The 12,311-nt window shown below is 52.8% G+C and overlaps 1 protein-coding gene across 2 annotated transcripts in view; it reads left to right on the top strand.

The window, feature by feature from the left end:
- Positions 1–12,311, top strand: part of Grk3 (G protein-coupled receptor kinase 3) — a 91,382-nt gene that overhangs the window by 46,848 nt on the left and 32,223 nt on the right. For both annotated transcript variants that reach the window (XM_060382603.1, XM_021646322.2), the window contains exons 6-9: positions 1,595–1,656; positions 4,745–4,796; positions 6,726–6,817; positions 8,026–8,125. In XM_060382603.1, coding sequence (XP_060238586.1) covers positions 1,595–1,656; positions 4,745–4,796; positions 6,726–6,817; positions 8,026–8,125 — 306 coding nt within the window. The remainder of the gene's footprint in view (positions 1–1,594; positions 1,657–4,744; positions 4,797–6,725; positions 6,818–8,025; positions 8,126–12,311) is intronic.

A 12,311-nucleotide genomic window follows, 5' to 3' on the forward strand; every position in this document is an offset into this window, starting at 1 on the left:
CCCGGGTAGGTAGCCTAGCTTTGTGAATGATAAGAAATGAAGGAATCACGTCAGTTGATTCGTTTTCAAAAGTGAAGTGAATTAATCCGTCCTTTGTTGGATTACCAGGTTATTTACAGTGACATACACTGGTGAAGCTCAGGCTGGGTGAGGGGCCCGGCTGGTGGGTGAATGAAAGGGGCTAGGCCCTGTGCTCTGTTGGCAGTATTCTTAAATTTCATCCATTCTGTTGCTGTTTATCCCAAGTGAGCGTCCCCTTTCATCACCTCTGCTGCTGAACGCTGGTTTCGTCTTCCTTTGCTGGTGTGTGGAGTGGTTCCATGGTGGCTTGGACAAAAGCCACCTAAGGATAGGCGTGATCGCTGGGGCTCACGGTCCTCGGGGACATGGCCATCGTGGTGGGGAAGGGGTCCACAGTCAGGAAGCAGAGAGGGACAGGAGCAGCTGCTCAGGCGACGGTGTTCCCGGCATTGCGGTGGCTCTTCTGTCACAGAACTGCTGGGAGGTCTGTCTCCGTGGCGATTCTGGCTCCTGTCAGGAGCTGCCGGTGCAGGTGTGCTGTGCGGCCAGGTGGTAGCTAAGGAGTCTGCGCCCCGATTAACAGGAAGAGTGGAGCGTTCGGTGCAGCAGAAACACAGACTGCGGACGAGCACCCCTGTTCCCCTCGGAGAACGTCTGTTTGAGGAAGACGGGCACCTCCCTGCTGAGTCTCACCGGAGCCCTCTGCTGCCAGGGCACTGGTGCCTCTGCAGACGCCCTTCCCTGACGTCCTCTGTTTATTTCCCTGTTACTCAACACCTCAAGCCTAGCAAGATATTTCCCCCCGAAGATCTAATGTACTCTGGTGAACTCTGAAGCATGGCCAGCCACCAGCCTCTTGTTCTCAGCTGGAGTGTGTGGACCAGAAAGCGAGGCTGCTTGTTCAGAACCATGGGGCAGAGCTGAGGCAGATAGTGGTTGATCCCATGTGAGGGACCTGGAGCCTCCCCAGGGTCCCTGTTAGAGCCCCTGACCACACAAGCTCCAACCCACAGCCTCCTTTCCCTTCTCTTGAGTACCTCTAGCTCGGAGTCCAAGAGGTATAACATTAATAACATGGCCAATTAGGACGATTAACTGTGGCTTTATCAGCTTCCAGTCTTCAAAACTCAATCCACCTGGAAAAGGCTCATAGCAAGGCATGCTGGGAAAGTGACTCATAGGGCCTAGTATCAGATAAAAACATGTGACACCCCCCCCCCACATACACTTTTTCAGAAGTTAGTCATAATTCCAAGATGGTGACTGAGGGTCACATAGCTAAGGGCCGGGGCCCTTTATGTGGCTCACGAAGCCAACTTGATCGCCGAGGAGGTGTGTGCAGGTCATGAAGAGCCATCCCTGGCAGCGTGGACCGTGGCGGGAGGTTGCTGAGATAGTAACCCCGAGATGAGCCTGGCACCTTATGATGAGAGGGACAGCAAGACGGACAAGCGCAGGGACGGCAGCCCACGGGAAGCATGGTGGCCACCCCCAGACCCAAGTCCAGCAGCGCGTGCCCATCCTCTGGTTCGGTCTCACTTACACGATGTCCTTTCCTCTTCATCCCTTCCAGCCGTACATAGAAGAAATCTGTGAAAGCCTTCGAGGGGAGATTTTCCAAAAGTTCATAGAAAGGTATGCGGCTGGGTGTGTGTGGGGTGTGTGGCGCTCTTCCGGTGTGTGCCGCCAAGGGCCCTTAGTGGCCACAGCCTGTTGAGCCTTCTGCCTCCTTGAATGTTTTATGTTGCAGTTCTGGGGTCTGTTTAGCATGGTGGCTGTGTTTTGTCTGATTCCCACCTTAGGATCTCGAGGCGTGTCTCAAAAAGCGGGGAAGCCTGGGAAAGGATGGGGGGTGTGCCCACAGGCATCCTCTGCCCACATAACAAGCTACAGAGCAGTGTGTCGTGTGCCACTCCGAAGCTGGTCAGCGACCCCTGAGCTGTCTATGCGTGCGCCTCCCTGTCGGTCTCCAGGGCTCCGAGCCTCCGGGAGGGACAGTCCACTGTGTGTTTTCATTCTACTAGAATCAAGAGATAATTTGTTCCGGTGTGTGCTCAGTAGCTTGTGGGCAGATGTCCATGTGCTGTGATCCTAGACCTCTGACCCTGGCACCGGCAGAAACTTCTGGGAGGAGGTTCAGTGAAGGAATGCAGGCTGGGAGTGGAGCTGAGGCCTCATTCTGGGCCAGCCCCATTACCTCGATTTCCCAAATCTGCTTCTCCTGTCCTGAGACCATCTTTCTCCTGTGTGACCAGGTTTCGCTTGCTCTTTGGCCAGCCTTGGGCCTGGTCTGTCCTTACCTCAAGTGTTGGTGATCCCTCATCATGGGGTGCCAGGGTTGTGACTTTGATTGTAAGCAACACACACCCACACCCACACCCCCCCACACACACGTGAACACGTGCATGCACCATCATGCCTAAACACATTTTAAAGCAGTTCTAGTTTCAGGTGAATAAATTGCCTTCAGAGTCAACTTTCTGATTTTTAGCATTTTAGTTTGTTTTATGCCAGTGCATTGTGAAATTAGAAAAAGTAAAAAAAGCACACCACGTTGTGAGTGTGAGTGAAGGCAGGCGGGTGGGTGCGCTGAGGGACCTGAGGGATTTTCTGTGCACTCTGCCATCCGTTGGGAGGAGGGAGAGACCACAGGAGCCTGGTGCTGGGCGCCCAGCCGACTCCATGAACCTCTCGTGTTGGGCAGCACAGCCAGTGACTACGGGAGTGGCAGCAGGTGGGCCGGAGCCCCTCCCCCATCCGGGTTTCACCTCTTCACGCTCTGGACCTCCTGAGGTCCTTGGGCCCTGGCTGCCCTAGAGATTTGCCCTCTGTCCCAGGTGTTAACGAGGAACTGTGCCCAGGTGACCCTGCTGCACAGACCCCATTGCACGCCCAGGGGACAGCTGTGTCCTCTAAAGAGGAATTTGTCACAGCAAGTTCACGCATAGTAGGCAAAGGGTGCAGGGCCCCTGAGCTGGCCAGATTGCTAAGGTGGGTTGTAAACGTGTCAGATCCTGTCACACCCGGCCTCTGAGAAGGCTGATGCTTCTGCAGGAAGCCGTAACATGGCTGAAGCGTGAGTGACTTTAAACTTAGCCCCGTACGATGTGAGGAGGACCAGCGGGAGTCTCTCTAAAGGCCATTTCATGTTCAAGGGGAAAGTTGCTGTGTGCTGGCCAGGGCCGCTGGGATTTGGGCCATTGGCATCGGAAGCCTTTCATTCATGGTGCGCTTAGTGATCCCTGGGGCGCTGTGGCAGCTGGCATCTTAAGCTTTCTCCTGGGATGCTGGTACCTGTGACTTCATAAGAACCTCCTCCCCACTTCATTCACAGAACCGTGAATTCTGTGACTTTGTGAGGAACCAGTCAGGGGCTAGGTGAGATGCAGCTCTCACTTCAGGTCCTCCTCATCCCTCCGCCTCTCCTTCCTTGCTTTCTCTCCCCTTTCTCCATCCTAGCTCTAGGGATTGGACCCCAGGCCCTATACCTGTCAGACATTCTACTGCACCCTTCGATAGCCCAGCAGACACTCTGCATTTCCTCTCAGTAATAACACCACCACATAAACACCCTCCCCATCAGTGAAGAAGCAAAACTTAGTAGTGTCTGTGTTTAGAAGAGACGTATGAATAAAGGCAGCACTTGGCAGGCAATGGGGAAGGCGTCTGTGGTGCCAGCATGAGGGCCTCTCTGCCGCACCCGACAGGTCTTTGAGAAGCTTGGGGGCCTGTTGGTCTGGGTCCACACGCTCAGCCACATACGACCTTTGCCCAATTTCATTGGATGGCCCTGGTCCCGGTGGTCATAAAATGGGGTCAGGACACCCCGGTTCACAGAGCCGTAGAAAGGAATCGATGAGGCGTGTGGATTGGGCACGCGGTGGTCACAGGCTCTGTTTGCCGCTCTTAGAATTATTTGTGTACATTGGGCACCCTTCTGGTTGCTTAGAACAGAAGGTCTAAAACAGCAGTCACGGGCCATCTGTAGCTACCAAACCCGAGAAGCGAGACGCCTCCAAACTGAACTGCCCCTTGTATACTAAAGAAGCCCTGTCTCACAGGCCTTGGTGGAAAGAAAGGCAAAGAAAATTGCAGCGTGAGTCACCCTGATCTCAAAGTGGTACCTTTGATGCATTAGTTTACAGCAATACATTATTAAATCAAATTATACTTGTGGCATGTGACAATTGGACAGAGACACTGAGACTTTCATTTAACCACTGAAATGAAGCCATGAATGCTGAGTGGAAAAATGTTATCTATCTATCTATCTATCTATCTATCTATCTATCTATCTATCTAGCCTGAGTCCATTTAGTACTCACATGTACATGTGTGCAGGGCTGATCACTTAGGTTTGCACCTATGTGGACACTCACCCTTGAAACACACTAATCTTTACTTCGGGGAGGGTCCACGAGAAACGCCCCCTGACCCCGTTGGCAGGTCAGCTGTATTGTCACTGTGTGCTGATCTTGGTTCGGGCAGCACTGCTGAGCGTTCACGGGCACGGCCTCCTCGTCCTACGCTGGTCCTCTGGCTCTTCCAGTCTTTCTGGCCCCTCTTCCAAGATTTTCCTGAGCTGCCCTGGAGGCGTGTCAGTTGTGATGTTTGCGAACGTCCCCTTGTGTGAGAGGCGACACGGCCCATCCCGAGGGGCTCTTCTGGAGCTCCAGCTAAGGGCTTATGGAACTCTTCAGTAACTTGCTATGTTCTCTCTTAGCGATAAATTCACCAGATTCTGTCAGTGGAAGAATGTGGAGTTAAACATACACGTGAGTACCATACTTCTCTGCTTTCTTTTTCTTTTCTTTTTTTTTTTTTTTTAATGGAAACTTCCTCTGCCCTAATGTCGTGAGAAAATGCTTTGTTCTGGAACACCCTCCCCAAGGGTGCACAGTACAGATGTCCGTCACACAGCTCTGCGGATTCAAAGCCGGGCTCCCATGCTCCCTCATAATAGCAGTTGGGATCTTCACTTTCTTTTCTCATGTTTGTGCAAAAGCGCGTCTGTGTGCGTAAGAAGGGCTATTTTAGGTTGGAATTGATTGACCCCTTACCAAAAATAACAGTGTCAACGCAAGCCTTCCACTTACAACGTCCGTGCAGCCTGGGCTTTTGCCACATGGCGAACTTTCCTTCCCCTTCCTCACTGTGGATATAACAGAACGAGCAGCATTCTTCACTAGAATAAGGTTTCAGGGTTGTCTTGCTTTGCTTCCCTTTTCTTATTTTGGAATTGGCAGGAGCAGGGGTTGGTATTTAGCTCAGTGGTAGAACACTGGCCTAGAAAGTACAAGGCCTCAGATCTCAGCGTGAGGGGTAAATCTGTCTCTCTGTCTCTCTTCTCTCTGTGTCTCGGTCTGTCTCTGTCTCTCTGTCTCTCACACATACACACATACAGGGATATATACACAACAGAAAACAGAATTGATGGGATGCAGGCTGCCCCTGGGTGTGGTTGCTGGGGAACTCACTACCCTCTAGGCCGGTGTCAGTCATTCCGGGGAAGGACTGGTCTGTGGGTCACATCTAGATGCACAGTTCTGACTGCACCCTCTCCACCGCTCACATGAAGCTTCTGGAAATACGGGTGATTTGGGGTTTTGACTAGACAAAAGAATCAGTTGTGGGCTGGACACGGGGACGCACGCCTGTAATCCCAGCACTCAGGGAGGAAGAGGCAAGCGGATCTCTGTGAGTTCGAGGCTAGCCTGGTCTACAAAGAGAGTCTGGGACAGCCAAGGCTACACAGAGGAACCCTGTCTTGAAAACAAACAAACAAGCAAACAAAAAAGAATAAGTTGTGTTTCTGTTTTGTTTTTAAATAAAGATTTGTACTTAAATCAGTGCTGTTAGGAGAGGGGTTCTGTAAATCCGCCCCTTGCATCATGTGTCCTGATGATTTAAAACAAAGAGGGAGTATAACACACAAATACATATACACATACATACACACACAGCCATACACATACACTCATACACACATACACATATACAGAAACAAACGTACACACAGGCACACATAGACACACACAGGTACACGTGCAAGCATGTACATACTCATATATACATACACACACAGGCATGCATATACACAGACACGGATACACATACACACGTACACACGCAGGCTCACACTCACACACACACACTCTTCTTCCCTGGCCCCTGAGCTCTGTTGATGGAGGGAGTTGGTGTGTGAACGAGGTCTCTTTCTGTGGCTCCTTTTTTTTGTGATCACGTGAGGAGTCCTGATTCCCACGGCCTGCCTCCTAGCATTTCCAGTCAGAAGGGTGTTTGTTCTGAAACAGCCGCCCTGGACGTGGACTCTCTCGTCTTCCCAGCAGGACAGCGCCAGGAAGGGCCTGCCTGTCCCCAAACGCTAGGCTTCCTGACCGCTGAGGTCACGTCTCATTTCGACTAGTAATTCTACACTCGCTCTGCCCCAAGGTCACGGCTTGCGTAACCTAAGGTTCTCGAGAGTGGAGGGACAGTGCCCTCCCACACTGCCGCCCCACACCTGTCTCCGTGTGTTGGGCCTGGTGTGTCATGGGGTGGCGGCTGGGGGCGAAGGGCTGTTCCTGGTGACACCGCCCTGCAGCGTCTGCCCCCTTCCTGGGAGGGGGAGGCGACGCGGGCTGCCTTTGCTTTACCACGACTGCGTGTAACTTCATGTCCTCGTTTGCCCTCTGCCTCCACAGCTGACCATGAACGACTTCAGCGTGCACAGGATCATTGGCCGAGGAGGGTTTGGGGAAGTTTACGGCTGCAGAAAAGCGGACACGGGGAAAATGTGAGCCTCTGCCTTGTCTCGCCGGGAGCTGGAGGCCTCGGCCCTAGAGAAAGAAATAGATGTGTTTGGATTTGTACAGTAAGCCTGGCCCGTCCCTTCTTCGGGCCGTCGGGAAGCCAGCAGGAGCACATGCAGTGCCCTCACCAGGGAGCACGCCCCGGAACTGCTACCTGCTCCCCTGCGAGCTTGGGCCAGAGACCCATGGTGCCCTCCCTCATGTAGGGCTCCTGTTGGGAGTGTCCAGGGCCTGACGGTGCTGTCCACGCCATTCTTCAGTGAACAGTCCTATGAGAATCATCCTAGCAAAGGGCTCGTGACAAGAATAGCATGTGGAATGCTCTGAAAGTCCCCGTGTTCTCAGGGTTCCACGGTGTGGTTATGTCCCCTGCTGCCTCACACACTGCTTTCCCGTAGGTCATGTGACAGGGTCTCACCAGGCCCCGGTTGGCCAGATCCTTGCTGCGCAGACCAGGCTGCCCTCAAATTCAGAGAGATTCACCTGCCTCTACCTCAAGGTGTTCCGGAACACTCTCAGCTCCCAGTGCTCCAGCTGACAAAAACCTAAGCCGGTTTTCTGAGTCCCCGACTCCGGTGCCATTTCCACACGTGACAGCCACACAGACTTTTCTGTCCTTCAGACTCTTGTAACAAGTTAGGAATTCTCTTTGAGCTTCCCGCTGTCTTCCTGAAAATGTTCCCCGAGTCCCTTCATCTGTCATTTATCGACTAGGCCAAGTTACTGGCCAGTTTCCCTGTGACCTTGTCACAGGTTCTTACAGACTGTAAGCGGGCCCCTCAGTTAACCGGAAGCAGACGTGAAAAATCATCTTATTACTTGAAAGACCACAGGACGAGTCTGAGGGCAGGAGGATCCAGTTAGGGTCTTACAGAGAGGCGTTCACAGCGCAAATCCCTTCCCTACTCAGTATCCATGGGGCGGTGAACGTATATAGAGACACATATTATTACTATTTTTTGTTTCTGCTCTGTACTTTAAGTAGCACCTCTATCCACGTGGTGAGAGAAATCCCTCTAGTACCCTGTGATTGCTTTCTGCCCATAGTGCGGGCAAAATGGAGAGAGATTTCCTGCAAGGCCCCCCAGGCATCCTCTTGCTTTCTTTCAACTGGGTAGAAATAGCCCGCAAGTTTGGGTAGCCCGGTGTGGGCTCCCAGCTTGGATTTCACCCCCATCTTTTTTGTTCCCAGGTACGCCATGAAGTGCTTGGACAAGAAGAGGGTGAAGATGAAGCAGGGGGAGACGCTGGCCTTGAACGAAAGGATCATGCTGTCCCTCGTCAGCACCGGGGTGAGTAACTAGGCGGGTCCCGAGCTTCTGAGCTCTCCTCAGCTGCTTTTGCTCGCCCCAGCTGATCACAAAGCAAGCTGAAGGGGGGTGGCACAGGGTGGGCTAGCTCTGGGCAGACGCCTGGAGGGTGACACCGCTCTCTGCTCGAGGAGAGACAGTACAGCGCCTTGTCCTGCAGACCGATAGCCTCCCTCGGAGCCCCTCCCTTCTCCTGGCCTCCTTCCTGGCAGAATGTGGTACCCAGACTCCGGGAAATTATGTTGAGAAGAACGCTTGAATGTGATTTTAAAATTGCCCACACGATGGAAAGCTAACCAGAGCGGGAAAGGCCCAGACCTGCCTTCCATGAGCCAGGCAGAGGGCGGGACTTCCAGTTGGATTTGTTTGTCCGGGATGGGTGTTGCCAGGCATCTAGGCCTCAGCTTCAGAGCTGGAGATTCAGGGGATGAGCACTTGATGAGCGGGCATGAGGCCATGGGTTCAATCCCTGCACCACCACCTCCATCACCAAAAGCCACAGTGGCCTTTATTTGTTTGTACGGAAGCCACCAAACAAGGCGGCCCATCCAAGACAGCACTCCTTGTTAAAATCTGTGCAGGCCTGTGGTCACCACAAGGCTGTCAGCCAGCGCTCCGAGCTCAGCAGGGGCTTGGCACCAGGGGCTTAGGATAGGGTCATACCGTGCGGCCTACGCTCACGGCTGGCAGGTTAACCCCACCGGTAATCAGAGGAGGGCTCTGAATGTCACTGTCCACGCCGTAGGTGCGCAAGTTCTGATTGTCACCTCCAGCCGTATGTGGGGGCTCTTCTGACCGTCACAGCTGCCTTTGATGCTCAGTCCTCTCTGCTTAAAGGACTTGAAAGCCTTCCTGGCTAATCAAAGAACCCCTTCAGCTGGTGATGGGCCCGTGGAGAGCCGGAACAGACCTGCCCCTTCCAGTCCTTGGCTGCACTGACCCAAGCTGACCTTTCAGATCAGCCCGTTGGAGGCAAAGTGGTTTTTCCTGACCTGCTTTTACTGAATTGCGGCTGATAACGATTCTAGCGTTTCTTTTCAGAGCTTCTGAGAGGACTGTTTGCTACTGAAGCAAAATAACCGCATCGTTTAGGTGAACTGTAAAACGAGAACGGGGCTCTAAATAATCCCTCATTATGCTCGCCTGCCTTCCAACTCTGGACATTTAGACCCATTTTTAGTGAGTTATTTCAAAGCCGCGCTGGTTTTCAAGAAGTCCTACGGAGAGTGGTTTTTTGATGTTGGAAAGATGCAAGGCCTGATTGTGTGTGCTGTTTTACTGTTTAATTTATCCAGATGCCGGGGGTGAGGGGTGGGGGGTGAGAAGTAAACCTGACCTGAAGGAAATACTTTTGAAGAGAGGGTTACACCGGGCCACTACCATGAGAGAACTAACCGTACTTGTGTTCAGTGTTCGGGTCCCAAACTTGAGGCTGTTTTGTCAGTGACGACATGGGTGCTTCAGCCGGGAGAGCCACAGTAAAGTGACTTGGGATCGTCAGCATCTGGTTCTGCATGTCCTGGGCGCCATGTGGCACTCCTTCCGGTGTCGGCTTGGCCCCTGGATCAGGATGCTTGCAGGCAGCGGGTTCTAAGGCAACACCCAGCCTTCCTCCTTTTCTGGGTCTTTTTCACCCGGTGTCAGGGATAAGATAAGCACTATGGCGCTTGAGCTTAAAACAGAACTGTAGCCACCGGTGTCCGTACGGTTTCACTAAGGAGACTGCCGTGGGGGGGGGGCAGTGCGCTCCAGACTAGTGTATGCAGAGCGCTGGGGGTGGGTAGGAGGTAGGGGCTGGCTGCAGGTGCTGTACAGTCTCCTGTAAGTTGGTCAGATGCCTAGTGAGGCCATCTGTTGCTGTCAGGCTGCGGCCCACAGGGATGTGGTCTGAGGCTGTGAGAAACAAATCTTGTCTAAAGGGTGTGAAAGGCTCAAACTCGATTGGCTTGCTTGCTCAGAACTGGATGGTCAGAACGGAGGCTGGTGAAAAAGAGTGGGCAGATCCACCCGGCTGGACCTGGGTGAAGGGGAGCCTGTGCCTGGGGGAAACCACCTTATAGGGAGAACATGGGGCTTCCATCATGGCTGGCTTCCCTTCTCTTTGTGGCCTCAGGCAACTAGTTCCCTATTCAGGGCTTGGCTTCCTGGTCTTGGAATTATGGAACCAAAGTCTTCAGGGATATTTTTCTTTTCTTTGTTCGTTCTTTCTTTCTTTCTTTCTTTCTTTCTTTCTTTCTTTCTTTTTCTAATTCTAAATCTCAAACTTGTTCCCTATCTCCCTAAATACACAGCCCCTTTGCAGCCTTCTCAGGGATTGTCACTGGAAGGACCACAAGCAACTGTGTTACAGAACCTCCCCTGTCAGGTCCCCTGGTGTCCTGACACCCCAGCTGGGAAAGACCCTGGCCTTGCTGAGTTTCAGGTCACCCACTTCTCTGTTCCACTGAGCTGCCCATTAGATCACGGGAAGTGTCTGGGGAATCCCGATGAGGATGAAGAGGGAAGTGTGGACAGGACAAGATGGCATTCCCAGAAGGTCATGGGGAAATGTGAAAAAGCATGGCGGTGGTGTGCATGTGTGTGTGTGTGTGTGTGTGTGTGTGTGTGTCCATCCATGTCCATGCTGGTTGGCACAAGCTAGCGTCAGTTGTGAGAATGCCTCCATAAAATCGGGCTGTAAGCAGGCAAGCTTGTGGGGCATTTTCTTACTTAGTGGTTGATGGGGGAAGGACCCAGCCATTGTGGACGGGGCCACCTGTGGGCTGGTGGTCCTGGTTCTATAAGAAAGCAGGCTGAGCGAGCCATGGGGAGCTAGCCAGTAAGCAGCACCCCTCCATGGCCTCTGCATCGGCTCCTGCCTCCAGGCTCCTGCCCTGACTCCCTTCAGTGATGAACAGTGGTGTGGAAGTGCAAGCCAAATAAACCCTCTTTCCCCCAACTTAATTTTAGTCATTTGGTTTCATGACAGCAACAGTGACCTTCACTAAGACAGGGCCCCAGAAGGCCAGTGGCTCATGGGAGAATAGAGCTGTGTGCTTTATAGGCTTGAGGATCCACAACCCTTGGAGTCAGCAGATTCACCATCTCAACAGAGCAGAGGACCAAGGAGGAAGCTGTCACTCATCTTGGCCTAATTTTCTCTAGGAGACTTATGGAAATGAGCCCAAGTTTGTACATCCTTAGTTTACAGCTCACGTCAACTCGAAATCCTCTGCACACCCTTAACACAGAGATTTCGGAATCTGTTATTCCATATTCTGTGTGTGTGCTTGCGTGTGGAGGTCAGAGGTCTGTGTCGGGTGTTGCCCTCAGGTTGTTGGACTCTCCACTGTGTTTTGAGATAGGTTCTCCCTGATTGGGGGTTCGACAATTGCTCTAGGCTGGCTGGCAAGGGAGGCCAGAGGTCCCCTCTCTCTGCCTCCACTGTGTTGAGATTGCGAGTATATGCCACTGTGCTTCGCTCTTTCATGTGGGTTCTGGGGACCCAGCCTGGGTCCTCTCTCTTGCATGGCGAGAAACTCATAAAGACTGAGCATCTCCCCAACACAGAGGTTTTAAGGGAGTTACACTGGGGAAACCTCCACACTGTCTTTGGAATTTAATAATTCACAGTTTCAAGGAAGCCCTTTAGTGTATGGGCAGGCCACATTGGCAGTGACCTCAGTCTCGAGGACATGGGAAGAGCCTGAACAGATCCTGCCATGTGTCCAGCAGAGATCTGATGAATGATGGCGGGAGATGCAGGTTTGTCAGGCACCCGGAGTCCTGAAGTCATCCCTGGGACACGCGCTCCCTGCCCAAGCCATTCCTCCCCCCAGCTCTTACAAGGCAGCTCTCTCTGCTGGCAGCCTGACCTGTGTGCGGCTATTTCTACTTCTCTCTACCTGAGAGTGTGAGATAGTCCACGCTTCTCCACTGACGGTCACTCTCTATGTAGCTGAATAGCAGGGTTGGCTCTGGGAACGAATCCAGCTTGAGGTCTTCTTCTGGATACCCCTGAGCCATTTCTAGAAGGCACAGAGAAGGACACAGAACTCACATGGCAGCTAATCCAAGCGGAGTCGCTAGACAGCTCTGGAGCCTCGCCTCGGGGACTGTCTGTGTGGTGTGGAGTGGCCGGGTTGTGGTGATGCACAGCCCAGGTAATAGCTCCAGACTGCCGGCCACG

This window comes from Meriones unguiculatus, chromosome 4, assembly GCF_030254825.1.
Source record: "Meriones unguiculatus strain TT.TT164.6M chromosome 4, Bangor_MerUng_6.1, whole genome shotgun sequence".
NCBI classification, from domain to species: Eukaryota; Metazoa; Chordata; class Mammalia; order Rodentia; family Muridae; genus Meriones; species Meriones unguiculatus.